We start from the raw sequence: 27,796 nt of genomic DNA, 5'->3' as shown, positions 1-27,796 counted from the left end.
CCCAGGCAGGGAGGGGAAATTAACCCCATCCCTGCCAATTTAAAAAGGGCAGAGCTTTGCTCTGCCACACACTGTGATATCAAAGCCTGCACCCCACCATATTACCTTACAAAAGCCCTCGATACAACAGAAGGAAAGGGGTCACATTTATCAAGGTCTTTACTCTATTCCCACCATATTATACTAACAACTTAGATTCACATCGAACTGAGATTTGCTTAGAGAGATGATTTGATCAATTTACAGATGGATTTTACAACACTGGGGTTGTATCAACCACTAAAAAATCTTCCCTAACAATAAGTGGTAAAAAAAAAAAAAATAGCTGATACATCACAGTGTATATTTTTTATTACAACTGCTTCATTTTCATACATTTGACTACATTGGTACAGTAAGTTAATGTCAGCAGCCTCTGGAATAGAACAGCACTGTATACCTCAGTGGGCTGCAGGTATAGCAGGATACTGCCTGGTTGGTTCCATGTGCTTTACTGAGGCGGACGTGTGTGTGCCTGCAGATGAAACAAACTGATCAGGCAACAAGGTCTGGTTACTTAAGAGCAGAAGGATATATGGACCAGATACTCAGGAATCACTGTACTGTAATATGGAGCGGAACTTGACTGAAACTGCAGCTTTAACAGTTTATGGGAGCTGGTTAAAAATGAACTGCTAAAAGAGTGGTTAAAACATTAATATAATCCAGAATGAGTCAAATAAAATTAGTTATTTAAGTGCATTTTCAGTTTTATAACAGGTATATAGATAATTTAAAGCTTCTTCAAAGCATTCCTGGAATGAGTCGGTGAAAATAATGTATTTAAGTGCATTTTTAAACATAGGGTTTAGAATTAAAAAAAAAAAAAAAGTTATAACTTTTACCCAAAATATGTCTTGAACTGTATTGTTTAGAAGAAACTAGCTACTTAACAGGGAAATAGCTGGTTTATAGATTTGTTGCACTTTGACTGCATCAGCTAAGGCTACAAGTTGCCCTTAATCTGTTCAAACCCATTAACAGCTCTGAATAAAGAGACAGGTTGTGGAGCTCAATTAGCAATAATACAGTTGAACCAATTCAGTTTACCTCACTGATGTGTAATTTAATAATTCACATAATAGCATTGAGACTAAGTGGGATTCTTCATAAATCAAGGCAGACATCCATTTCCTCAAATTAAATAACCGTATCATATGTATACATTAAGGTAATAGATATACATTGTGGTTAGTGTACAGAGTTTATCTGTTTTCATGGTGTTTTGTGATTAGGTACCCTGCCTAATATATAGTAAAACCAACATCACAACGTCCAATTCCTAGAAACATAACCCCCCCCCCCAAAAACAGATTGGACTCTTGCAACAGTGAAGGCATCAGCCAAAACTGGTCTGTTTCCCTTAGAATTAGAAACTCCAGAGCTAGTAAATGAAGAAGAAAGCAATCTCCTAACTCTTCAAAGGCCCAGGCCCAATGCAAGGGTTCAATCCCACTGCACCCCAAGCAGGGTACAGCTCACATCCCACAACCTCTTCGCTGTTTCTTCATTACGACCTTGAGGAGCGACAAATGCAGGGCTGCAGTCACTGTTCAAGAAAACAAAGCACATCAGAAAACATTACTCATCCAGTCTTTATCAACACACAGTTCTGCCAGGATTCAGATTTAATTCTTCACACCTTTAATACATGGAAGCACCCTTTTTTTGATTAATTTTAGCCTGAACCACTGTAACCCACTTAACAAATCAGTCTGGCAGGAACTGGATTCAAACCACGTTTGCATGACACCCTGCACTCCACCTACCAGTGTTTTTACTAGGTGAGCCACTAGGGGACCCTGTAATGGCTGTGACTGACTTTGAAGACGGCACTTTCCAATACTGTTTTAATGGCTATAAAATTACTAAACTGCTCTGTCATCTCTGGGAATTCCCTCTGTTGAGTAATACAGCTATGACCAAAAGCTTTGCATCACCTACAATATTAGGATTGAGAGACAAAAAAAAAAAATTAACTGTATGAACAATTATATATCTTATTTATCATGTAATTGGATAAACAAAAAAATTATATTTATATTGCAGTGTCTACCAAAAGCCATAATAGTAGTACAGTATTTTGTTAGATTTTGAAAATTTTAAGTATAATTGAATGTTAACATAACATTAAGCAGTTTTCATTCGACTTTGAAGCAAAATCTGTTAACTCTATAGGGTGATGCAACACTTTTGGATATAGCTGTAATGCTTGTTTCTTCGCTGCATTAAGAGTATTTCAATGAGAGGCGCTGCTGTGTGTACAGTGCGTGCATGTATTATGATGTATTTATTTAGCAGATGCCTTTATCCAAGGTGACTTTGAGACTAGGGTGTGTGAGATATGCATCAGCTGCAGAGTCACTTACAACAACGTCTCACCCGAAAGACGGAGCACAACGAGGTGAAGTGATTTACTCAGCGTCAGTGAGTCAGTGGCTGAGCTGGGATTTGAACCGGGACTTTCTGGTTACAAACCCTTTTCTTTGACTACTGACCACACAGCCTTCTTAATAGGAGGGCTGCTGTGTAGTGTGTATACAGAGGTGCTGTTGTGTACAGTGTGCTGTGTACAGTGTGCGTATATTGAAGGTTCCTGACCTGAAGTGTTTCCCCGAGATGTTTTCCAGCTCCTCCGCTACGGCACAGTAGATGCTGGTCTGCGCTCCCTCCCAGGGGGTCTTGATGAAGAAGGAGAAGAGCATCCAGATGATGCCTACCAATGAGGAGTGTCTGGTCAGTTCAGACTTCACAGAGCCGGGGTGCAGAGAGTTCACCGTCACCCTGGTTCCTGTGGAAGAGCACGGAGCACACTGTGACAAGGGCTGACTTTACTTCAACTTTATAAGGATTTTGCCAAAATGCGTTAATTTACATTTTTTAGGCAACTGCTAATGCATTATGCTGTGTATGCTGCTTGAACCAGGTTTCTGGAATTATTCCTGGTCTATTTCTAAATAAATAGTGTGCTGAGCTCCGGTACCTGTCAGACGCTTGGCCAGCTCACGGGTGAACAGCACATTTGCTAGCTTGCTCTGGCAGTAGGCCAGCCCCCCCTCGTAGCTCCTCTCACTCTGCAGGTCGTCAAATTTGATTCGCCCGAAGTTGTGCGCCAGTGAGGACACATTGATGATGCGGGCGGGAGCGCTCTCCTTCAGGAGATCCAGCAGGAGGTGAGTCAGGAGGAAGTGACCTGCAGACCACACACACCCCACATGATTAACACCCATCAGTATTATAAATGTGTGCACTAGTGTACACCCCACAGGTATAGAATAACTTGCTATGGATAGGCAATATCATGGTTACCTTAACTAATGTATGCTTACTGTCGGTTTATTATATCAAACAATGCAAATATATTTGAAAACTACCTCAATGACATTGGCATCTATAACTAATACCAAATAACATAAATACCCAGAGGAGAAACAGTACAAGTGTGCGTCATACAGACCAATACCTTCACTTAACTGGAGAAAATTGTACTTATGATAAGTGAGACGCTATGCCCACACTGGGCTATGAAGTGCATAGCTCAACAGAATTGGGCCTTCATTACATTTTGGGAACTGAAATCATAACTAACCTAAAACATCAAATTATTAAAACAAAAACCGAATTCTTGTTGAGATTCACTTTGTAGTGTTTTGTTTCAGGACTGTAGTACAGGGAGACAGGTTGATTGTTACACTCTGCTATGCCAGATGTACCTGGAGGGCAGACTGAGCGCTCTACTGGGGTCACAAGGTGCTTAAAGTTTTAAAGTCCCCCGGATGACATCTGAAACAGGAAATGCTAGATGTCATACCTGTATCAAGTTGCTTTTTAAGCAAGTTGTTTATTATTATAAACATACAGTATAATGTTCTGTAACACTTTAAGCTCTATGTGGTACCAGGTTTCATAACAGTTGAGTGTTTCTCTAGATATGTAAAACTGCTGGGAAGAACTGAACGTGTTTCTACAATAAAAAGCTAGAAGTCTGGACACCATTAACAAATATTGTTGTGATAGACTTTAACGTCTTTGTTTCTATTGCATGAAACCTCAAAAACACTGAACAGTATCGGTACAGAAATTGTTTCTCAGAAAAGCAGCACTGTTTTTACTTTTATTGGAACCTGGTGAATATACTCTCTCAATTTTGAAATGTTTTTTTGCCCTGCCAAATTTAATAAGCACATGTGACTTCCTTTTTTATTTCAAGAGCTTTATCAGCAGAGATTTCCAAGTAAAATCCCCATGCTTTGAATATACCCCAGGTCAAAACTTCCCAAAGCAAATGTATATCAAAGTTTAATAAAAAGCACTTTGTCCCCAATACACTGAATAACCTGATCAACATGCTTACGAGACGGCTCAGTTAATACCAGTTCTTATACTTTCATCTGCAAGACATCTTATAACAAGCTATTCATTTCACATAATTTTATACTGTTCATTTAAATGAAGTGTCAAAAATATATACTGTTTTCAATTCATAAACTTTTTAAATGATCCAAGAGAGAAATCTAAAAATATCATTGCCCTAAATGTACTGTGGATTACTTTCAACCCTGCCTATGGTTGTATTCTGTGATTTTAACCAGGGGTTGAATTAATCAAGTCAGGGGAGCGCAGGTTCGAGCCCTGGCTGTGCAAAGCAGTCTTTTCTGGGGATTCCCGTGGGTTTGGGAGGCAAAAACCATCTGGGATGGAGGGGACGCACCTGCAAGGCTGGATTTTGTCCTCCAGGGGTCAGTAGCTCATTCACGTCCCTCTGGTAATGCAGATTACACAAATGTCTGTGTGCTGGGATAAAACACCTAATCCTTGACCTGAGCACCAGTATTTGAACCCAGGTCTGCAGAGGTGAAAGGCTAGTGAAAACATATCAGTGTGCCACCCCCCGGACCTCAAGGCGTGAAACAGTTTAGCATTTACACATCAGACAAAAGTGAAACAAAAAAAACCCTGGAGATTAAATAGATATATCATACCCAGGTGGTTGACTCCAAACTGCATTTCAAAACCATCCACAGTGTTTGAGTAGGGGCACATCATCACCCCAGCATTGTTGATCAGGATGTGAAGCCGATTCTCCTCTGTGGAGACACCAAACAAAAGGAGAGAGTCACAGCACAGTCCACACAGCTACAGCATTGCCATTCCTTCACTAGCTTGCTACAGAAATCAGCAAGTGGAATCAACACAGATAAATCACCTTTTTCAAAGATCAACTCATCATTTGAGATATTTGTGTTTCTCCATGTGAATATTGTGTAAATATGTCCTGTATTGCCCTTTAGATAGCTCCCTTAACAAGCATGTAGGGGGATTCAAAGACACTGTTTCAAAACTTCAACAAGCTAATGAAAACAGAAGACAAATACAGTCCACCTTTCTGTACAGGTTGTAATTTTATCAAGGGGTTAAGGTGACATGAATAAACCAATCTAACTTCTCTCTTGTGGGTTTCTAGTGTCACCAGAACCCCTTGATAAAATGTCCAGTAAGGTTAATGGTATACCTTATATTAAAAGAGAGTTTAAATCTTTGAAACAATGATGCGTAATGTAACAAAGCAGGCTTGTGCGGACTGGGTTTCGGTTTGAAAAGGTTGCCAACCCACAATGTCAAGTGGGAAAGCTTTTTTTAAAATATGCTTCAGTGGACTGCTGGAAGGACCCTTGTAAATTCAGTCCCCCCCCTGATTTTACTATGCATTTACCATGTTTTGAAATCTGCTTTACTATGCCTTTGCTATGGGGAACATTTATAAGGGGTGACTGGTGGGACAAGAGGATAGGTATTGTAGCCAGTAGGATTACCTGGACTACATCCTCTTACAGTGATGGTAGTTAACAACATTAATCCTATTGGCTTCATAGGTCTCAAAATGTGCAGTTTTGAGAGAAACAAATGTTATAGCAAACTTAGACCGAGGTAGACCTTTCAAGAAGTCCTCTGCGAATTGCTTTATGGAGCGGGTATCAGCGAGGTCCAGCCTCCTCACCAGCACCTGCTTGCTGCCCGTTTCTGCACGGATCTCCGAGGCAGCAGCTTCTCCCTTTGATAGATCTCGACAGGCAATGATCACACGAGCACCTGCGAAAAACACCACAGTCTGTACCACTGTCAAACACACTGTCTATACAAGCCTCAAATACACACTACCACTGTCAAATAGTCTGTACCTTTGTCAAACACACATTAGAAAACAACTGCGTGCACAAAGCGAATCAGCTTCCAGATCTAGCAGTCTTCTATTTTGAACAGATGCCGGCTGGAATGTTGAAGTGCTTAACTGTGAATTACATTTTAAAATCAATCCGTGCATGAATACCGGCTTTCTCCCTTAACATTCTAATCTACAATCAATCTGACAACATAAAAAGCTACTTAAACATACTTTGACACTGGTCTAGAGACAAGGGAAATCATGTCTGTGACAGGCCAACGTAATGAAGGCTCAATTCGCAGCTACCGGATAGCAAATCAACAGGAAAGACATGATTGGTCCACAATTCTGTCATCAACTGGATCCAAACACCCACCCTCAAAACCAGCCAGTCAAACCTGTTTCCGTTCTTTCTGCACCAGCCAATCCACTCTGCCAGCTAGAATGACGCCCCGCCTCCAACAATTAGTTTCAAGTCAGACTCAATACTACACGGACTACAACAATCGTACATGTCCAGATAAATAATTTTTTATTTTTATATAGCACCTTTCATAGTGGACCAGATATACAAAATGTTAGCCAAAAAATTGTAATAAGTTCTCTATGTGAATGTCATTTTTATATTCTAATAGGGACTATTTTCCTCAGCGCAAGGTTACCCAGCAAAATATTAGAAGTTCAAGGTAAATATAGGTTTTACAGTTTTTTCTTTGTTTTAGAAGAATAAATGGTTTTCCAATAGCAATAGCGCCCTCTCGATGCAGGCTCTACCATGTGGTAGATGACCTTGACTTGTTAGAACCCTCGCTTTCAGCTCGGGATGCAACTCCAGTCACGGTCATCTACCACACGCTTAATATCGCTAAGTCTGTGCCAGTATCAAACACACAGTCTATACCACAGACTGTCAAACACAGTCAGTACTAGTCTCAAATATACAGTCTACACCAGTCTTATCTGACCTATAATGTCTACATCTTATATATATTCCAAGTCCAGCTCAATAGCCCCTTACCTCTGCGTGCCAGGTCCCTGGCTGTCTCCTTCCCAATTCCTGTGTTCGCTCCGGTAATGAGCACAGTCTTCCCATCGAGCTTGGCTGCTGACTTACACACTCCCCCAGCACAATACCTCCTGCAAAGACACATATGGGTTACTCTCCCCCAGCACAATACCTCCTGCGAAGACAAATACATGGGTTACACTATCCCCCAGCACAATACCTCTCAGACAAACACATGGGTTCTTGCAATAGTAAGTGAAAACAGGTCAAACGAGAAAATTTGCTACCAGTCACCATTGTTCATGAGCTTGAGGTATAAACAGCTTTGCAGGTCTCGTCTTAAATGCTACCCGAAGCTTTAAAACCAATGTTTACCTCTCACTCTTACTAGTTTAACAACACTTTCTTACCTAGGCTTATTTTTAGTTTAGCCCCCCAAAAAAGTTTCCTATAGTAAAAGCTGAGCACAGTGTAAAAGTAAAAAAGAGTGGCAAAGCCAAGATGAGCTTCGTAAAACCCAGAGAAGATTGGGAAAACATGGGGGGAAAAGCAAAAAGACTTTGCACGTTTAGCAGGATAGCATTTACAAATGGGAGTTAAGCCAACTCTGCCACCACACTATAAATGCACTTGCTATGCAGAAGGAATTAGGATCTCTTAGTACTGCATACACGTATACATGCCGGTTTTACTCATAATTTCATACAAGTGTCATCCTAATTGCTATTACATCTATATTCAATAGTATTTATGTCTGTTGTAACGCTCCATTTCCAGGTTTTGCACTTATAGATATACTGTATTAAAAAAAATAATAATAATAATAATAATAAAAGTACTACGTAAAGTGTGTAAACATTGTCTGACGTAAACTGAAGCCATCTGTTTATTGGCTACCTCTGATCAGCGCACTTGCTTTAAACCAATAAAAAGCAAAATCGGGATATATCTCCACCCTATGAGCAGATGAAAATCCACACCCACGATTGTCTACCACAGTTCAATGAAATGTAAGCGTACGTTACATCGTGTTATTTTGTCAGCGCTCACATAGCTAGCCTCCCCAGATATACTGCAGTAAAGAACACAAGCCGACATTTCAGAGACCATGTCTTTCTTCTGTATCATTTCCTTATATACCTTGAAGTAGAAACCAAATAAATGCATTAATTGTCACGCAGTGGTTAGAACCAGCATACAGTCTACTGGCAGCACTTTCTGGGGATTCCTATTATTTTTACCAGAACAAATTCCACCGCTAGTAAAAAGCCCTAAAAAAAGGATTGCCGACAGTAGTCTAACACCAGGAGGGCTGAAAAGTAATTATATTTTATTGACCGAGTTTAGAGAAAGTGAAATGGGAGGTTAAGAACGTGTTTTGTGCAGCTATTGGCAGCGGCGGAATCAGTTGCCTTAGTGCCAGTAAAAAACCCACTAGTATCAGCCATAACAATAAGTAAAAGAATACAAATAAATACTCACCTGATGTATGGAGCCAATGCTACTGAAAGAACGCCTACTATTGCGATGCTTCCAATTGTCATTAAAATAGACATTTTTATCCGGAGCAAGAACAGCAGTCAGCAGCTCGATGTCTTGTTTACACCAGTGCAGCAAACTGCGAGCTTCAGTCAGCAATTTCCGCTGCAATTACTGTGCTAGTATTGCTTGCTGGGATATGCAATCTGCAAAGATTCTGAGAAAAGAAAAAACAGACGTGAAATAAATATTACGTTTTAAGCGCAGATATTGAACTATATTGCACGTCTATAGATATATGGACAAAACAACGAATACTGTACGTTTATTTTTGCATTTTTACAAATAACAGCCATAATCGTAAATACCGGCACCAGTTCGATATCACTATGTAACACAATTTGTGCTCCTGGGTAGTAAGTGTTATTTCCTAATTGCTTATGCCTCAAAAGTATAGAAAATGGCTATTATTCCCCACAAACTTTGCTTTTGTGACCAGGACAGTGATATTTTGAAATTGACCTATTTCCAATGAGAAATCGGGAAAATGTGTGTCTTTTCGTTCACATAAAGTCAGAAAAAACATATGAATCCAAATTAACATGTATTTATACTAAAGTAATAATAAAATTACTACAGAAGATCTAGATGAGAGTCGTTTTGAGATTTACGATTATACTGTAAATCACTTTCACAAATCAGCCCCCAAATGTAGTCTCCTACTCCTACGTACGTTGGTAGCGGCGTTCAAAGTCCAGTATATCCTGGTGGAAGTGCTCTCCTTGCTCCTCCGAGTACGCTCCCATGTTCTCCTTGAATTTATCAAGATGAGCATCAAGGATATGGACTTTGAGTGACATCCTATAGCCCATTGTGCCGTAGTTCTTCACCAGAGTCTCAACCAGCTCCACATAGTTTTCGGCCTTGTGGTTGCCCAGGAAGCCCCAAACCACTGTGACAAAGCTGTTCCAAGCCGCTTTCTCCTTACTAGTGAGCTTCTTGGGGAATTCATTGCACTCCAGGATCTTCTTTATCTGTGGTCCGACGAAGACACCGGCTTTGACCTTTGCCTCAGACAGCTTAGAGACGAAGTCTTGAAGGTACCTGAAGGCTGCCGACTCCTTATCTAGAGCTCTGACAAATTGTTTCATAAGGCCCAATTTGATGTGCAGTGGTGGCATCAGCACCTTCCGGGGGTCCACCGGTGGCTCCCACTTGATGTTGTTCCTCCCCACAGAGAACTTGGTCCGCTGTGGCCAGTCCCGCCTGTGGTAGTGTGCCTTGGTGGCCCTGCTGTCCCAAAGGCAAAGATAGCAGGGAAACTTGGTAAAACCGCCTGGAGACCCATCAGGAATGCCACCATTGCAGCCTCTTGATGCCATCTCAGAAAAATGCAGATATGTATCCACTTAGGCAGCTGGAACTAAACTGGGCTTAAGGCCCCTGTACTTATACTACTATTTATATTACTGGAAAGTTCTAGAAGTTACTCCAAGTTTACTCAGCACTGAATCTATCTGGAATGTTCTGGAAAATAGGTAAATTTCAAAATATTACTGTCCTGGTCACAAAAGCAAAGTCTGTGGGGAATAATAGCCATTTTCTATACTTTTGAGGCATAAGCAATTAGGAAATAACACTTACTACCCAGGAACCAAAAAAAAAAAAATTGTTACACGGTGTATTCAGTACTACAATGTGTTATCACCTAGGGTGTATCACAAGTTAAGATGTCACCCCTGCATACACAGACGCTGTGTTACTCTATGCTGGTGTAGCGCCCCCCAAAACACCCTGAAAGACTAACCCAGCGATAAACTCCCTCGGTTATCACTATAACTAAATTGACCATTTTAAATGACCCATTAAGTAGAGCTAAAGACTACGCCAATTTGGAGATAACTCCAAATAAATGACAGGTTCTTTAAAAATCAAGAAAGCTCAGTGTGTAAAATGAGGACAACAAGGATTTTATTCAGACAAAATGTTACAGCTTTTACCTATAGCAGCAGATTCGATAGAAGCAACCTTTAACTATAACAGCAGGTTTTTAACCAAGAGCGATCCCATCAGACCCTAAGCATTAGGATACTTTAAACTAGATAACATCACACCAACACTTAAGAAAAAGATAATGATTTTCACAGTATAATTTCAAAAATAAAATCTTAAACACTTAGATAACACCCTTCAGAACGAGTAGTGATTTCCACAAGCACAATTCTAAACAGTAAAATAAGAAATACTTCACACTTTAAAAACTAGTAATAGACTGATTTTCATATAAAAAGAACGACAAAAAGTTTATTCAACCTAAAAATGCCTAACTCCAATAGCCGCTATTTTCGTTAATACACAGGTGGATAAAGTGCAAGGGTGCAATCAAGAGTTAACAGACAGTTTGTAAATATATATTGTAAACACATACACAGTTACAGTTGGAATAATCTGGACAAAGACGCTACTCTAAAAGTCTAAAACAACCACTAACACGGGAAAGGAATTCGTATACAGCGCTATTACCGAAATCCACACGATCGTAATTAGAAACTCAGGATACAGGCAGTGCACATTGTCTTTCGTAATCAAACCCATGCAATTGCTACCGAAAGCTGAGAGCACTCCAATATAGAGCGGACCAAACTATTCAATATGAATAGTCGTAGTTTACCATTAACTTCTAGCGCTTCAGCCAATTCACTGCGTATTACACTTCAAGAGTTAGAATCCTTTCCAAACAGCAGTTCTCCGGCCTCTGCTCTCAGCGCACCAATCACCAATCACCAATCGTACAATGTTCTAGGTGAGTGAGACTTGACACTTATGTAATAGTTACATACAGCTGTTTAATCCGTCTCATGTTCGGAAGAATACTACAGCTACCAGAACACATTGCAACTAATACCTCAAAGGTATAGCCTGCTATGTGTTGAACGGACATTCTCAATATAGATTAACTGCAAAATAGAAATTGTGCTCAAGTTTGTAATTTCAACAGTAACCCACACATTGGCAAACTCAATACTGTTTATTGTAATGTATACCGAAATATTTCGTTATTTTCTCTTCAGGCGAAACAAAAGATGACCATATGTTCATGTGAAGGACCCCGCTCTCAAGAGAAGTCTGGAGGATCTTGTTATGTTTTGTGGAAGCTGCTGAACTTCCCTTATTTAGCGAGTAATTGTGAATAAAAATATCTATTAAAATGTCTTCAGAGGAGTTCGAAAAGCTGCACGAGATGTATAAACATATTTACAATGACCTGAAGTCGATGCCGGAGATAGCAGCAAAATGTCGCGGAGGTAAGTGTGAAAAATATGTATGAGATTTAAACTGTAGATAATGTTGACAACTTGCGGCACGGTAACTTTACTGAATATATAAATCCTTGCTCTGTTTTTATATACATATACATATACACATTCATACATATATACATATATACACACACACGTATATATAACAATTAATTTAGAGGAAAGCAGTTGTCACATTAGATCTTAATTGTGCGTAATTATTACACTCTTATCTATCCTTAAATTACAATATGAAAATATACAATCTAAATCCAAATAATAATATTTATCCTCACAAAATATTTACAAAAAAAATACCTTGAAAGATTACGGTCGTTCAGTCATATGTATTGGTGATGACAATGCTCAATCCGGTGACAGTCTTCTCTCTTTCTCTCTCCCCACCAAGTAATATTCAAGTTCAAGCTTAAGTTTAAATACTTTATTAGCATGACAAGTTGAACATGTGTTGCCAACAATACACTGCATTAACACAAATAAACAGACATGAAATGAAATAATGATACTTGTGAGTCGGGCTCGTCTATGTGTGCCTGTGGCAGGAAGCTACAAGCTCTGCAGCTATTATAGCATGTGTGCATAGGCACAATAATTCGCAATCTCTACATACTTGAGTTTGACAACGTTTATGTCTGTATTCGAAAGATTTTATATAACAAAATATGAATACATGAAGCATTGTTCTCAATTGTTGGATAAATACTCCCTGATTGTGAGTGCTGGTGCCACGGACAGTACTGTATTGTGGGTGCTGGTGCTACGGACAGTACTGTATTATGTACAATATAATGTATTTATTATAACATTTACATTCAATTCATTAGTTTCTTTAGAGATTTATCCATATTTTCAGTTTTCTATTAGTTTGCACCAGCTGCCAATATTGTAATTATGTCATTTAATAAAGTAGTACCAATCAAAATCAGGAATGATTACTGTCAATAACTAAGCTGGAGAAGCAGACAGGGCACGTCTGTATACCGTCATGATGTAAAGTTGAATCTTATTGTATTCATTAATCTATTATTTGCTGTGAGCTATTGAGGAGACATAACATTACCAAGGAGGTGTGGAAAGAGCCAATCCCTGGAACATCAGTGCAGGTATCTCACAAACTTTTGGACAGAGAGAACTGGAACAGTGGATTTTTCCATTTCTTATGGATACCTTTCTTCAGTTACAATCTGTTACGAGCTAGCATCAAGCTCTCTTGATATTGGCTCACTGGTGATGGAGTGACCCATAGCCCATGATCATGTAAAAATAAGTATGGCATACAGGTGGAAGCATAGATCCGTCATATACGCTGTGCTGAACAAATCCAGTGAAATGGGTAACTGGTTTCATAACTGTGCCTGTAACTTTGATCTGCAAAATCTGTTTATCTTACCAAGAAGAAAATGATTTTCATTGCAATGAAACTGACAGGTGATAAGGAAAACATACTAAATAAGTCTAATTTTAAGTGTTTAAAGTTTGAGATATTAGAGATCATAGCAGTTATAGATCAAAGAATAAAACCTGATTTAAAACACTGGCCCCTGCAGTACTGTAAATGCGTAGTGTATGAAAACGGAGTGGTTAAACTGGGTTTGATGGCATGGTGGGTAGTGTATGAAAATGGAGTGGTTAAACCAGGTTTGATGGCATGGTGGGTAGTGTATGAAAATGGAGTGATGTCACTGACTCAAAGAAAAGTATGATCCCAGCATATTGAAAAAGTCATTTCGGGGCACAGAACAGGGATCGAGTTCCATGCTGAAACACGTGACACAAAGCATGACAACCTTATGAAAAGAACCATACATCCCAAACACTAGCCAGTAGAGAAGAGTTTCGCTTGTTCAGTGGCTAAGTCGTATCAATCAGCAGCGAGCCATCAAGTATTGTTGGTGTGAGAAGTCTGTATTCATTTTCAAGAGGATTAAACAGAAAACATGATGGTTTTGCGTGGGTAGTGGAACAAAGTCGGATTGGTGGTTGTCTTTTTTTGTATTTTTGTACTATGTGCCTAGAACACAATAACAGAAGAAAAGTTTGGGAAAGATAAAAAGGCCATTCAGCACATCAAAGCTTGTCCCTTGTTAGTACACCATCCTCTTCTAGGGGATTGAATTGAATGGGTCAGTCTTTTTTTATTTTTTTATTTTTTTATTGTTCCTAGTGTTTTAGATCTACATTGCATTGCATAGCCTCTTTAGGTACATGTGGTCATACCAAACAATGATGTCATTGCACCAAGGTGTTTGGAATGAAATGACATCACACTGCGGTGACATCATTGTTTGGCTGAGAAGAACCTAGTTTAAGCTTTCTGTTCATTTTGATGTGACGTCTTCTATTTTGCAGAGGAAAAGAAGAGAGTCGTCAGAGAGTTTGATGAAAAAAGCGGAGAAGCAGAGGAAGTGGTAGGTGACAATGCCATTTTTGGGTAATGCTATTGAGTGGAACTGAATTGGACCTTTTGTATCTTAAAAAAAAGATTCCTTTTGTACACAGATTTTACTTAAAAACAAATATTCTGGTGGATTTTGATTTGACCTTTTTAACTGATGTTTTGTATAAAAGTAACAAAGTGTCAATGAGAGAGGGTCACCAATCAGCACTCAGTTAGAGGAGCGTTTTAGCAGACAGGAAATACCTGCAATATGATGTGCAAGCTACAAACGCATCAAAATCAGATACATTGAAATTAATTGATATAGCATGTTTAATTAGCAGGCATATTTAAGATTGCATTTTCCAGTGTTTTAGGAAACAGGCTAAGCCATGCAGCTTTCTTGAATTTCCAGCTGAGATCTGAAGATGTCTTTTGATTATTTGTGTTGTCTGGTAACAGTTTTTAGGTGCATGTGAGTTTCTGGTAAACAGTAAAACCCTCCACACAGCAAACCCCCTTACCACTTGCATAACAAAATAAATAGGGGTATAGCAGGGGGTGTACAATTTCGGTCCTCGAGGGCCGGGGCATTCCTGCTCTTTATTCCATCCATACCCAGTGAATCATGTTACAAACCCAGCACTTCACACACAGTGGCAGCATTGAGCTGTCTTTCCATTATATTCATCCTGTTTACATCACGTTAGAAACAAGCTACCACCTCCACATACTAGTTATACTCCCTCATTCATGCCAGTCTATTTAGTGTACCCCTGTCTGTGCAGTACTATTGAGTGTACCCCTGTCTGTGTAGTACTGTTGTGTACCCCTGTCTGTGTAGTACTGTTGAGTGTACCCCTGTCTGTGCAGTCTGTGCAGTACTATTGAGTGTACCCCTCTCTGTGCAGTACTATTGAGTGTACCCCTGTCTGTGCAGTACTATTGAGTGTACCCCTATCTGTGCAGTACTGTTGAGTGTACCTCTCTCTGTGCAGTACAGTTGAGTGTACCCCTCTCTGTGCAATACTATTAAGTATACCCCTGTCTGTGCTGTCTGTGATTTATTATTGATGTACCTCCTCAGCCTACACCTAATTTTCAGCCTCAACAGGGGGGTTGGCAGTCAGACTGGTCAACCAGCCCCCAAAAATGTCCAAAATGCTTTCGGACATGCTATCTCAATGATTTTTATTCTCTAATAAAATGTTGTTTTTTAAATCCCACGAGGAGTTGCTGTGAATGAAATCAGCTGCCTATTTGATTAATATCAGATGCTCCTCAGGGCCACTGACAGGCTGTTTCTTTTCCTCAGCTCAAAGGAATGGATGAAGAGTTGCTCTTGGCCCCGTCCTCCTTCCGTAACCCGATGTCCACTAAGATGCGCATGTACAGGAGGGACTTGGGCAAGCTGCAGAGGGACATGAAGAGCACTGACCTGGGCCTGGGGTTCGGGGCTCGGGGGGAGTCCAGATACAGCACCTACACTGCCGAGAACGAGCGCAGCGTAAGGGACAAAGAAACTATAGCTCAACGACAAGACTGCCAGTCAAACCATTAGACTAGTCCAATCTGACTTACTTTTAGTATTTCTAAATTTGGCACTATTGAGGGTTTAATGCTTATGGATAAAACAACAGCGCTAGCGTTAACTTGCGTTAGAATTAGGACCTTTTTCTGTTTTTGTTATTTTTATTGTAGTTACATAAATATAATACATAGTAGAACCTTTTGGTACAGCTATCTGAAAATACTTTCTATCATACTGAAGATTATCTATGTTGTCTAATTATTCTTACTTTTATATATATAAAAAAATACAAAAGGTGTTGTAAGATACACACTGATTTTATAACCGCACACTAGATCAGAGCTGTCATATTGTAATTAGCTGTAGTGTGTGTGTCATTATTCTCTATAACTACATATTATAAAAAAATATATTATATGGTTCTTTGTAAGGTACAAGTCGAGTGTCATGAATGGGGTTACTGAGTGGATATGAGCTAGCTTAGATATAATATATAGTTAATTACAAATAACACTGTGTAACAAATTATTTTTTTTTTTGTTCCTTGGTAGTAAGTGTTATTTCCTAATTGCTTATGCCTCAAAAGTATAGAAAATGGCTATTATTCCCCACAAACTTTGCTTTTGTGATCAGGACAGTGATATTTCAAAATATCACTATTTCCAATGGGAAAACGGGCAAATGTATGTCTTTTCGTTCACATAAAGTCAGAAAAAAACAACATATGAATCCAAATTAACATGTATTTATACTAAAGTACAAAAATGACTACAAAAGATTTAGAAGTGAGTAGTTTTTCGAGATTTACGATTATACTGTATTTACACTGCCATAATCAGACGTTCCCCCATCTTGCCTGTGATATTTGACGCATAGAAGTGAAACATTGAGTGTAGAAAACACAGCGAATAGACGCTATAGTGTGAATAGCCCTTAAAAAAAAAAAAAAATTTAAAAAAATGCACATTTACCTTGATGCGTGCATCTTTTAATGGAACATTGCAGCACTGTGATCCCCCTTCCTAAACCGCGCTCTTGTTTGTGTTTCAGACACAGCTGCAGTCCCAGCGAGCTCTGATCCTCCAGGGCACAGAGTCCCTGAGCCGAGCCACACAGAGTATAGAGCGCTCACATCGCATAGCAGCCGAGACCGACCAGATCGGCACAGACATCATCGAGGAGCTGGGGGAGCAGAGGGAGCAGCTGGACCGCACCCGAGACAGAGTGAGGACACAAGCAGGGTCGTTTCATTCAAATACTTACATTCACTGCACAGGGCTCACGTGTAGTTTGGAAATAAACACATTTCGTCGCAAACATGCTTTTTCATTTTTAAACATGACATATGGTTGTACTATTCTAGGTAACGTTTTCAGTTTGCTTGCTTTGTCTTCCAGGAAATCTGTTACGCTTACACTTCCTGGTTCATGTCTTTTGGTTCAAAGCACCTTGCATTAGGGGAAGCAACTGGTTGGAAATAAGCCCTGAAGGTGTCACCCGGGAAGTGCCAGAGGCTTGCAAAGCTGAAACTTTGTGTAGTACCAGATAGTATGTTTTAAATAAAAGTGCATTTTTGCTAAAACAAGAATTGTAGACAGAACAAATTAGTGAATGGATGGGCATGGCATGGAAAATTCATGGACTGATTATTTTGTAAGCAACAATCACTTGTCAACAATCAACTTTTTAGGGCGAGCTGTCTACATTTTCTTTATTTAATTTTTTACCTATTTAGATCAAATTATGCTCGTTCTGTATAGTCCTGTATTGCTGCTTCTGCTTTGATCATCATTGCCATGCTGAAAAGACTCCAAGCACATCGATGTTGCATATGCTTCACCAGTGGGCTTCAGTGCCTCCCCGGCTCTCAAAATCAGCTCAGAGGAGCTTTTTCAGCCCAAGTGGACAGCTGAATTGTTAGTAAGCTTGGCAAATAGTGATCTCAGCAGAAACAACAGTGGAGTTACACAGAGCACACTTGTAGGATATCGCAAGAACATTCATATTTGGAAAATGTAGATCTCAATTCCAGAGATATAAAGAAATAGATCACTTTAAGACCACAATACGTGTCCAGCAATCCCATTATTGTATTGCATCACCTCCCTGGCACAGAGTAATAACAGTTTCAATTTTTGGATATCAGAAGACCTGCCCAACAATTGAGTCTGGTTACAGTAACCAACTAGGGTGTTCAGGGTGGCATGGCTTCACAGCTTTGCCCTTGGAGAACCTGCATACCCTGAATTCTCCTCCTGCTGCTGCAGTTCCTGGCTGCTCATTTCTATCCGTGTGTTGCTGCTGTCTGAATCGTGCTTTTTGCTCTTGTTTGTTCACAGCTTGTAAATACTGGTGAAAACCTCAGTCGGAGCCGAAGGGTCCTGCGCTCCATGTCCAGGAGGTAATCCGCTGGCTCTCGTCACATACTTCTTGGTATTTCAGCTCACTATATACTGTAATAAATCCCCCAGTATTTGTTATGAGCTGATTTGATGAAGCCTGTTACATGTCAGGTTTCACCACTTAATGCAGTGATGGCAGATATATCCAGGTTAGCAATACATAATTATCTGATCAACACCCAGCTTCTCTGCTTACTGTATTATCTTTCAGTTGGCTCAAAATAAATACATTAAACTGTTACTCTAAAAGGTGAGTGCTATTTTTAACACACAAAACAAAGAATCCTTGTTATTATTATTTATTTATTTATTTATTTATTTAACGGATGCCTTTATCCATATAAGCTACAAGGTGAAAAAATACAATTTTTCTTTTCAGCAGGTGGTGTGATGGCAAACGGTCCAATACAAATGTAAAGCTGATGTGAAAAGCAACTGATAGAGCTTTAATATGGCTATATTGCACCATTCAAATCACACCTCCCGGATTCACAATATTACATTTCTAATATATCATGTTAGGACCCCAAGCGCTACTTTGGAAATAAAAAAACAAGCAAAAAATATTAATTCGGTAATGTGACAGGTGTGAGTGGTGTAGTGCAGAAACAAGGCAATCCAGACAGCGATTCTCTTCCGATTCGCGTTCAAGCTCAAAAACAAAAACAATAATTCCCTTTCAATTGAATGACAACCATTACCGAATAGGAAGAGCCCTCTCTGACCGCCAATCACTGAGCATATATAAAAAAGCTGCCCTGTCAGGGCCCTGCTGTGAGGGAAAAGTCCTGCTTCCTCTTCCTGCTGAACAGGGAGTCCTCACAGTAGCACATCGCCATTTTCTCTCTCACTTCACTGAGACAAGTCACAGATTGCCTTGTGCTTTCTTTGCCCGAATTTGGCTGGTTTGTTGGTTTTTTACCTCAAATTTTCACTTTCCACGGTAGAATCACACTTCCGAGCGTTCTTGAGTGTGCTGCTGCCTTATTCTTGCGTCAGTTTACTGATTAGAGCTGGTTTTGACCCCTCTTGGGAGATTGGTAAACGGCCATTACTCTCTTTTTTTACTGCACGAGGCTTCGTGTAGTTGCCAGATACTGCGCTGAGAGCTTTTCTGGGCTCGCAGCGGCGTACTCTATGCCGATTTAATTAGCCACAGAGAAAAAAAAAAAAAAAAAAAAACGGCTCGGGCCTAGCGCCACTTTCAAGCCTGGGGCTGTCCTAGCGCAGCTGTGCTTGCCCTTGGCGACCAGGGCGACTGAATTGGCTGCATACCCTGGCATCGACCGCGGTTTTCCCGCCGAACTTGAGGCAGAGAAAAACAGCGCCTACCCCGGCACGATTGACTCTGCACTGGTGACTAGCTTCGGAGCCGTCTACAGCCCGGCACCGACCGCACTACTCATCGACACGACCTCTGCACAGATTGACCCAGCACCGGCCACTCGGTATTGACAACACTCTCCTCGGCGCCATTCCCGGCACCGATTGATTCGGCACCAGTGAATAGCTTTGGAGCCACCTACAGCCTGGCACCGACCGCGCTACTATCGTCTCTGACCTCGACGCAGATTGAATCGGCATCGAGTGCAGCAGCCCCGCCTACGACGCCATGTCAGTACAGTCAACTGGGTCCTCCGCTGAAGTTTCCACCAGTGCGACCAGTGTGCGGCGAAGCTGCCCAGGCAGGACGAGCACCGGTCCTGCGTCAGATTCTTAGGGCCAGACCATGCGGCCAAAGCACTGGCAGGTGAGCTGGACTGCTCTCCGTGCAGAAAGTTCTCTAAACGAACTAAGCGCAGGAGAGCAGCCATATCCCCAGCAGAGTCTCTCTCCCCGAGCCAAGGGAGAATGAGGTCAGTGGTACAAGGCCCTCCACTGAGGTCCTCTAGGACACCCCTGTTACTATGACCAGAGAGCTCTCCCGCACACCTGGGTCACCCTCCCCTTCCCCACCACCGGTAAAGAAGTGCAGACACCTCTCAGAGGAGGCGAGATGGTCACCGCCGAGGCGGTACTGCTCGAGGGGACGCTCAACAGGCAGTCACCGCACAGGCACCGCTCCCCTTCCCCACGCAGGCGCAGACGATCCCTGTCGGAGTCGCCTCGGAGGCGCCCAAGCTCAGCCGAGCGGCGCTGTGCGGAGCAAACGGAGACTGTAAGGGATCAGCAGACCGTGCTAGAGACCCTACTAAAGTCGCAGGGCAGACTGCCCCCTACCACCGAGCAGCCCCAACTTCCACAGTCTCGTTCCCCATCCCCACTACCTAGATCTCCTAGCCCAGGCGAGCTGTTCTTCACGGCGTCGAGATCAGATGTCTCGGACCCAGCCACTTCCATTGGGCAGGCCACAGCGGAGGGCTCCTTACCACCCCTGCCGAATGTATCGCGGAGGGAAATGTTCCGGGCGCTAATGCAGTGTGCAGCTGCAGCCACGGACATTCCCCTGGCCAGCAGAACAGTATGGAAAGGGGAACCGCTTCCTCCAGAAAAAAGGGCAACCACAGCAAGCTCTCCCTTTGTGCCAGGACTTCCTGGAATTGTTGCGCTCCTCCTGGAGCAACCCTGCATCTGCACCCTCAGCCTCCAGAACTGCTGTATACTGCAGACATCCAAGAAGTGGGCCTAGGCACATGCCCCACTACTGAGGACACGGTCACGGTATTGGTCCAAGATTCCACCTTCACCAATGGAGATAAGGACCCAACCTGTCCATCTAAGCCTTGCAGGACAACGGATGCCATACTAAGAAAAGTGTATGCATTGGCAGCACTGTCGGTTAGAGCAGCGAACGCCATGGCTATATTGATGCTTTACCAGACCCAGTTAGCAGACAGGCTGCAGGAAAGATCCACAGAGTCAGATATAGGGGAGCTCCAGCCGGTGGCAAATGACTCCTGGATGCTGTTGACAATGAGACATGGATACGCTCTACAATTGCACATAGGTCCGCCACCCTTCAAAGGGATGCTCCTCACCACCGTCGAGCCAGTGAAAGCGATACTCCTTCAACAGGAGATCACCAATCTTCAACAGAAGAACGCTGTACGCTGGTAAGTCCAAGCGATGCCCTCAGCGGCTTTTACTCCAGGTACTTCCTGGTGCCCAAAAGGGCTGGTGGTTTCAGACCAATTCTGGACCGCAGGGTCCTCAACTTGTTCCTCAAACAGAGGAAGTTCAACATGTTGACAGCACAGCGTATCCTCCAGTCCGTCCAACCGGGTGACTGGTTCACATCGATCTACCTGCAAGATGCCTACTTTCACATCCTGATCCATCCCGCACACAGAAAATATCTGCGCTTCGCCTTTCAAGGCAACATGTATGAATTCTGCGTGCTGCCATTTGGCCTCTCGCTGGCACACCGCACGATTTAAGTGTGCATGGATGCAGCATTGGCTTCTCTCAGGCTGCAGGGTATTCGGATCCTGAACTATCTGGACGATTGGCTAGTTTGCGCGCATTCCAAAAGACGGGCAGGAGCGCACAAAACAGGTCATAGATCATGTGGCGAAGTTAAGGCGCTCAGTACACTAACAGAAGAGCAACTTTGTACCGTCTCAGTCCACGGTGTTCCTGGGGATCAAACTGAACTCTGTGAGCATGCTTGCCTCACTGTCGGAAGACAGGATTCGGTCATTTGAGGCCACACTCTCCCTATAGAGAGGACGCTCTCCTACAGGTCAGAGTATATCAAAGGTTGTTGGGACTGATGGTAGCCACCTCGAGAATCCTTCGACTAGAGCTGCTGAGAATGTGCCTGCTTCAAGCCTGAGTAAATACGCTAAAGGTGCACCCAGTCCAAGATTGGTACCGGCTGGTGCGAGTGTCCAGACAATGCCGGAAGACACTGGAGTGGTGGCTCCGTCCTGGCCATCTGCGCCTCGGATCCCCTCGCAGAAGGGAAGTGATCAATACAGACGCCTCCAGCCTGGGCTGGGGAACGGTCTGGAATGGGAGAGGAATAAGAGGTCAGTGGAAGGGACATTGGCAGCGAGCACACATAAATGCCCAAGAGCTGCAAGCAGTGAACCTGGTATTATCTAATTTTCTCCAACAGTTAGTGCACAAACATGTGCTGGTCCGGATGGACAATACTGCAGTGATAACCTACATAAACCACCAAGGCGGCCTGCGCTAGTGGGGCCTTCACCATGCATCGCACAGACTCCTGTCCTGGATGCACAGAAACTTGCAATCCATCAGGATGGTTCACCTCCCCATGTGGACAACAAGGCAGCAGACCTCCTGTCCAGAAGAGCTCGGAATGGAGACTGCATCCTCAAGTGGTGGAACAGATTTGGGAGAGGTTTCGACCTGCACGAGTCGACCTTTTTGCCACAGCCGAGTCCACTCATTGCCCCCTTTGCATCTCCATGGAGAGAGACGGGGGGCCCCCTGGGAGTAGACGCTCTAGCTCACCCCTGGCCACAGGGGCTCTTGTATGCGTTCCCTCCTCTACCGTTATTACCCCTGACACTAGAGAGGGTCAGAGTGGAGAGAGCACAGGTTTTGCTGGTTTCACCCAGATGGCTGAGAAGCCCCTGGTTTGCTCTCCTCTCCGACATGTTGCCGGGATAGCTGTGGCAGCTCCCGCCGCACAAGGATCTCCTGAGCCAAGTGGAAGTGTTACTATGGCACCCAAACCCAGCCCAGCTCCAACTCTGGGTCTGGCCAATGAACATAGCTGTCTATTCAAACGAGATTTGCCAGATGTGATAGTAGACATTACAGTATGGTAGAGCGCCGAGCGCTAGAGCCCAGTACTCCTATAAATGGAAAGTTTTCCAAGACTGGTGCCTTGCCAAAGGTCACCATCCTGTGACCTACCCTATTGAGATGATATTAACCTTCTTACAACACTTGTTTGACGCACGAAAATCAACGTCCAGTGCAATTTCTTAAAGGGGCTCGGAGACTTCGACCTCCCATGAAAAGTATGGTCCCCAAGTGGGATCTAGAACTGGTACTGTAGGCCCTTATGGGTCCCTCATTTGAGCCCATGGTGTCAACAGAACTGCGCCCTGTTTCATTGAAGGTGGCATTTTTAATAGTGAGCGAGTAAGTGAGCATCATGCGCTGTCCATTGATGACATATGCATGGCTTTTAGGGAAATGACTCACGGGTAACAATAAGCACAAATCCATCCTTTTTGCCAAAGGTGGTATCCTCTTTCCATATTAACCAACCAGTGGTTTTGGAAACTTTCAGACCTCCCAGGCACGAGTCAGAGGAGGACCGTAGACAGCACACGCTATGCCCAGTTTGGGCTCTGCGCTGTTATCTGGCTAGGACGGCGTCCTGGAGCCAGTCCAACCAGCTGTTTGTCTGCTACGAGTCCCGCTCTAGAGGTCAGGCCCTATCGAAGCAATGTCTAGTGCAGTGGGTGGCAGATGCGATACGCTTGACGTATGAACAGACGAACTTACGGCCATTCTACCAGGGACCAGGCAACTTCTTGGGCTTTCCTTCAAGGCACCTCCTTAGCCGAGTTATGCAATGCTGCTTCATGGACAGGTAGTCAGACATTTGCGAGATTTTACTGCCTTGATGTTGCAAACCGAGCGAGACCCTCTCTGGGCTCTAGGGTGTTGCAGGCGGCATGCCCTTAGACGTCATGTGGGCTCTGAAACTATCGCCGTGGGGCTGTACTGTCGGTAATCTCGAGCCACGACAGCTTTGGTACAGCTTCCCATTTGGTAATGGTTGTCGTTCAATTGAAAGGGAACGTTCTTGATGACGCTGAAGTGTGTTTCCATTGGATCACTTTTGTGCCCCCTACGCCCAACTTCCAGAAGTGATCACTTTGAAGGGAGTAGGGGGTAGGGGGAGAGATTTTGGATTGGAACACAGCCATCGTTTGCAAGAGAACTTCAAGCAGAAAATGGAAAGATAAAGATATATACACACACACACACACACACACACACACACACACGTACCTACACAGACAGTGCCTATAGAGAGTATACACCCCCTTTCAGAATTTTTCCTTTTGTTGACTTATAGCCTGGAATTAAAATAGTTTTTTTTTTCATTTATCTACACATCCTACCCCACAGCTTCCAAGTGAAAAATATTATAGAAATTTGTAGAATATTAATTAAAAATAAAAACTGAAATAGCTTGGTTGGGTAAGTGTCCACCCCCCTTGTAATGCAATCCTAAATTAGCTCAGGTGTAACCATTTGCCTTCAAAATCACACACCAAGTTAAGTGGCCTCCATCTGTGTTAAATTGTAGTGATTCACATGATTTTAGGATAAATTCAGCAGTTCCTGTAGGTTCCCTCTGCTGGGTGGTGCATTTCAAAGCAAAGACTCAACCATGTGCACCAAGGCGCTTTCAAAAGAACTCTGGGAGAAAGGCACAGATCAGGGGATGGGTATAAAAAATATCAAAGGCCTTGAATATCCCTTGGAGCTCGGTCAAGATGATTATTAAGAAGTGGAAGGTGTATGGCACCACCAAGACCCTGCCTAGATCAGGCTGTCCCTCCAAACTGGATGACCGAGCAAGAAGGAGACTGATCAGAGGCTACCAAGAGGCCAACGGCAACTTTGCAAGAGGTACAGGCTTTTATGGCCAAGACTGGTCAAAGTGTGCATGTGACAACAGTATCCCAAGCACTCCACAAATCTGGTCTGTATTATAGGGTGGCAAGAAGAAAGCCCACCTTGAATCCTGTTTTGAAGTATGCAAAAAAACACTCGCGAGATTCTGTAGCCATGTGGCAAAAAGTTTTGTGATCTGATAAAACTAATATGGAACTTTTTGGCCTGAATACAAAGCGTTATGTTTGGCGCACCCAACACGGCGCATCACCAAAAGAACACTATCCTTACTGTGAATCATGGTGGTGGCAGCATCATGTTATGGGGATGTTTGTCATCCGCAGGGACTGGGGCACTTGTCAGGATAGAATGGAAAATGAATGGAGCAAAGTACAGAGAAGTTCTTAAGGAAAACCTGTTGCCCTCTGCAAAAAAGCTGAAACGGGACGGAAGTTCACCTTTCAGCATGAGAACGACCCACTACACTTTCTATAGGCACTGTATGAGTGTGTGTGTGTGTGTATATATATATATATATATATATATATATATGCATGCTTACATACATAATATAATTTGCATCTGATGGTTTGTATCGGGTGGAAATGACATCACATTAAGGTGTTTTTTTCTTAGTTAACTATGTATTATAACATACATATATATAGGGTGCTGCAAGATTGTTATGCTCAGTCCTACACCTCTGTCTTTTTATACCTGCTTCCATTATGAATTCTGATCAGCAAATCATGGTACCTTCCATTAAATGTTCTGAATCAGAGGGTTGTCTAACACTTTTCTCAGTAGCCAGACTCCCCCCCCCCCCCCCCCCCCCCCTTGAGTTAGAGTTTTTGGATTTTAATGTACGCTCACTGTGTTCTTCCCCCAGACTCATGACAAACAAGCTACTGCTGTCTGTTATCATCATCATGGAGCTGGCCATCTTGGGAGCAGTTGTGTACCTCAAGTTCTTCCGGAAGTGACATCATTTTTAGAGACTTTCCTTCCTGTGTGACAAATCTGTGGACCTTGGAAGTAGCCAGGGAGAGTTTCTGAGCTAAATCTGGGACCAAAGTCTGTTTAGGAGCACAGGCACATTTGGAAGGAGCATCTTATGGTTTTTTGCAAACAGTTGGAATCATCATGGAAGATTTCAAACTGTATTTTCAAACTGGAACTGAAGCAACTTTGTGCAAAATGTATGCTTGAATCTTGGCAATTCAACTCTTAATCTTCGGCACCAGTGACAGACATTAACTGCAGTGTCATTGTGCTCCATTTCAGATCAGTGAAGACTTGTATGGTTTTCTGTAACTGCTGTATTTGCTGACAAAAGCGATAGATTCACTACTGAGAGCCAAAAGGTTGTTTATATCATGAATGTGCATATTGTCCTTATTGATAACATAGTCTACAGAAATAGTGAACTTGATTAAATGCAGTCTTGGATTTAAAAAAAAAAAGTGTTTATTTAGTGTGTCCAATTATTATTTTACCCGATTTTCTCCCAGTTTGGAATTGTTTCCCCCCACAGCTCTGAAGACCTGAAGGTTCAGTGGGCATCCTCTGATCCCACGACCAAGCCAGCTTTCTTTTTCACCCATTTACTCGAGAGCGGATGTCTCTGAGCTACCGTCCTCTGGAGGGCAAAGGCCAGCCCTGCAGCTCACTAGGCGTCTGTCCAGCAGGGTTCACTGTAGAGCGATAAGGAGGAAGTCCCTCCCGATTTTGCTTCCCTAACCTACAGTAGTGCCAGAGCCAATGTGACGAAGACTGGCCTACTTAGCACAGCCAGGACACGAACTTGCATCGACTCGCCTTGCTGCTGGGCTTTTACCAGGTATAAAAACTTTTGGTGTCCCTAGCACACTTTAAATGCCAAGTCCCTTAAAGTGGGGTTTCCAAACTGGTGGCCTGGAAATGATTTCGGGGGCTGCAGCATATACAGAAATAACTCTTAAATCACCCACCTAACAAAGCAATGTTCACCAGGCCGGAGAAGCGTTGATTTACATTAGGAGCTTATTTCAATTCTAACTTCTACATTCCTCATTTCCAGTGCCACTGTGAACAAGTACCATTACACAACACAAGGCAAGCAAAATGTCACGTATCTGTGGATTCATTGAGTAGGTCCTCAGTCAGGATGCCTAGTTTGGTGAGACCAAGAAAATTGTGAAACCTCAGGCGTGTATCGCAGGCATGCTGGAAGAGCTGGGGTAGGTGGGTGTATATCGCAGGCACGCTGGAGTAGCTGGGATAGGTGGGTGTGTATCGCTGGCACGCTGGAATAGCTGGGTGTGTATCGCAGGCACGTGGAATAGCTGGGGTAGGTGGGCGTGTATCGCTGGCATGCTGGAATAGCTGGGGTAGGTGGGTGTGTATCGCTGGGGTAGGTGGGAGCGTATCGCAGGCACGCTGGGGTAGGTGGGTGTGTATCGCAGGAACGCTGGGGTAGGTGGGTGTGCATTGCAGGCACGATGGGGTGGAGAGGTGTGTATTTCAGGCACGCTGGGGTAGGTGGGCGTGTATCACAGACACGATGGGGTAGGTAGGTGTGTATCGCAGGCAGGCTGGAATTACTTCTCCGTCAGAGAATATACACAACAGCAGCAGATTTTTTGCATAGTTTAACTGAAGTGTAAATATTGAATTACAGCCTTAATCAATTCCCCTTTTCACACATTTAACCCAGTGAACTAGCAGATGGAATAATTTGTCACGTATGACTGATATTACAGAAACAAAATATTTTAGATAGATATCGATATATAGATAAATACAAGTAGCTGTTGAGTTAAGATGGGAGAAAGCAGTAACAATAAAATTATGGGGAAGTCAGGATATGCACATTTCAGCATTACAAGACCCAATCAAAAGGTGTACAGATATAGATAGATAATTATGAAACATGTAGAATTCCT

The 27,796-nt window shown here is 42.7% G+C and overlaps 2 protein-coding genes across 5 annotated transcripts; one reads left to right on the top strand and one right to left on the bottom strand.

The window, feature by feature from the left end:
• Positions 1-329: 329 nt before the first annotated feature.
• Positions 330-11,446, bottom strand: rdh12 (retinol dehydrogenase 12). Of its 2 annotated transcripts, none has more exons than XM_041276406.1 (8): positions 11,359-11,446; positions 8,691-8,904; positions 7,221-7,339; positions 5,974-6,129; positions 5,022-5,126; positions 3,023-3,232; positions 2,641-2,830; positions 330-1,588 (listed from the first exon to the last, which is right to left on the bottom strand). In XM_041276406.1, the coding sequence occupies exons 2-8, from the start codon at positions 8,762-8,764 to the stop codon at positions 1,486-1,488; spliced, it is 957 nt and encodes a 318-aa protein (XP_041132340.1). In that variant the 5' UTR covers positions 8,765-8,904; positions 11,359-11,446; the 3' UTR covers positions 330-1,485. The 2 variants fall into 2 exon arrangements, with proteins under 2 accessions (XP_041132340.1, XP_041132341.1); XM_041276407.1 differs by lacking the exon at positions 11,359-11,446 and adding an exon at positions 11,211-11,298.
• On the top strand, positions 11,403-27,757 carry LOC121330122 (vesicle transport through interaction with t-SNAREs homolog 1B-like). Of its 3 annotated transcripts, XM_041276409.1 has the most exons (7): positions 11,403-11,490; positions 11,759-11,992; positions 14,357-14,415; positions 15,700-15,891; positions 16,966-17,139; positions 18,255-18,316; positions 25,762-27,757. In XM_041276409.1, exons 2-7 carry the CDS (start codon positions 11,896-11,898, stop codon positions 25,853-25,855), a joined length of 678 nt encoding a protein of 225 aa, XP_041132343.1. In that variant the 5' UTR covers positions 11,403-11,490; positions 11,759-11,895; the 3' UTR covers positions 25,856-27,757. The 3 variants fall into 3 exon arrangements, with proteins under 3 accessions (XP_041132343.1, XP_041132342.1, XP_041132344.1); XM_041276408.1 differs by lacking the exon at positions 11,403-11,490 and having other exon boundaries at positions 11,607-11,992; XM_041276410.1 differs by lacking the exon at positions 11,403-11,490 and having other exon boundaries at positions 11,612-11,992; positions 18,255-18,348; positions 25,762-25,848.
• Positions 27,758-27,796: the final 39 nt, after the last annotated feature.

The sequence above is a fragment of the Polyodon spathula genome, chromosome 17, assembly GCF_017654505.1.
Source record: "Polyodon spathula isolate WHYD16114869_AA chromosome 17, ASM1765450v1, whole genome shotgun sequence".
Classification (NCBI taxonomy): domain Eukaryota; kingdom Metazoa; phylum Chordata; class Actinopteri; order Acipenseriformes; family Polyodontidae; genus Polyodon; species Polyodon spathula.
Note: the sequence above shows the minus strand (reverse complement) of the source record. Positions and strands in the feature narration are given on the sequence as shown.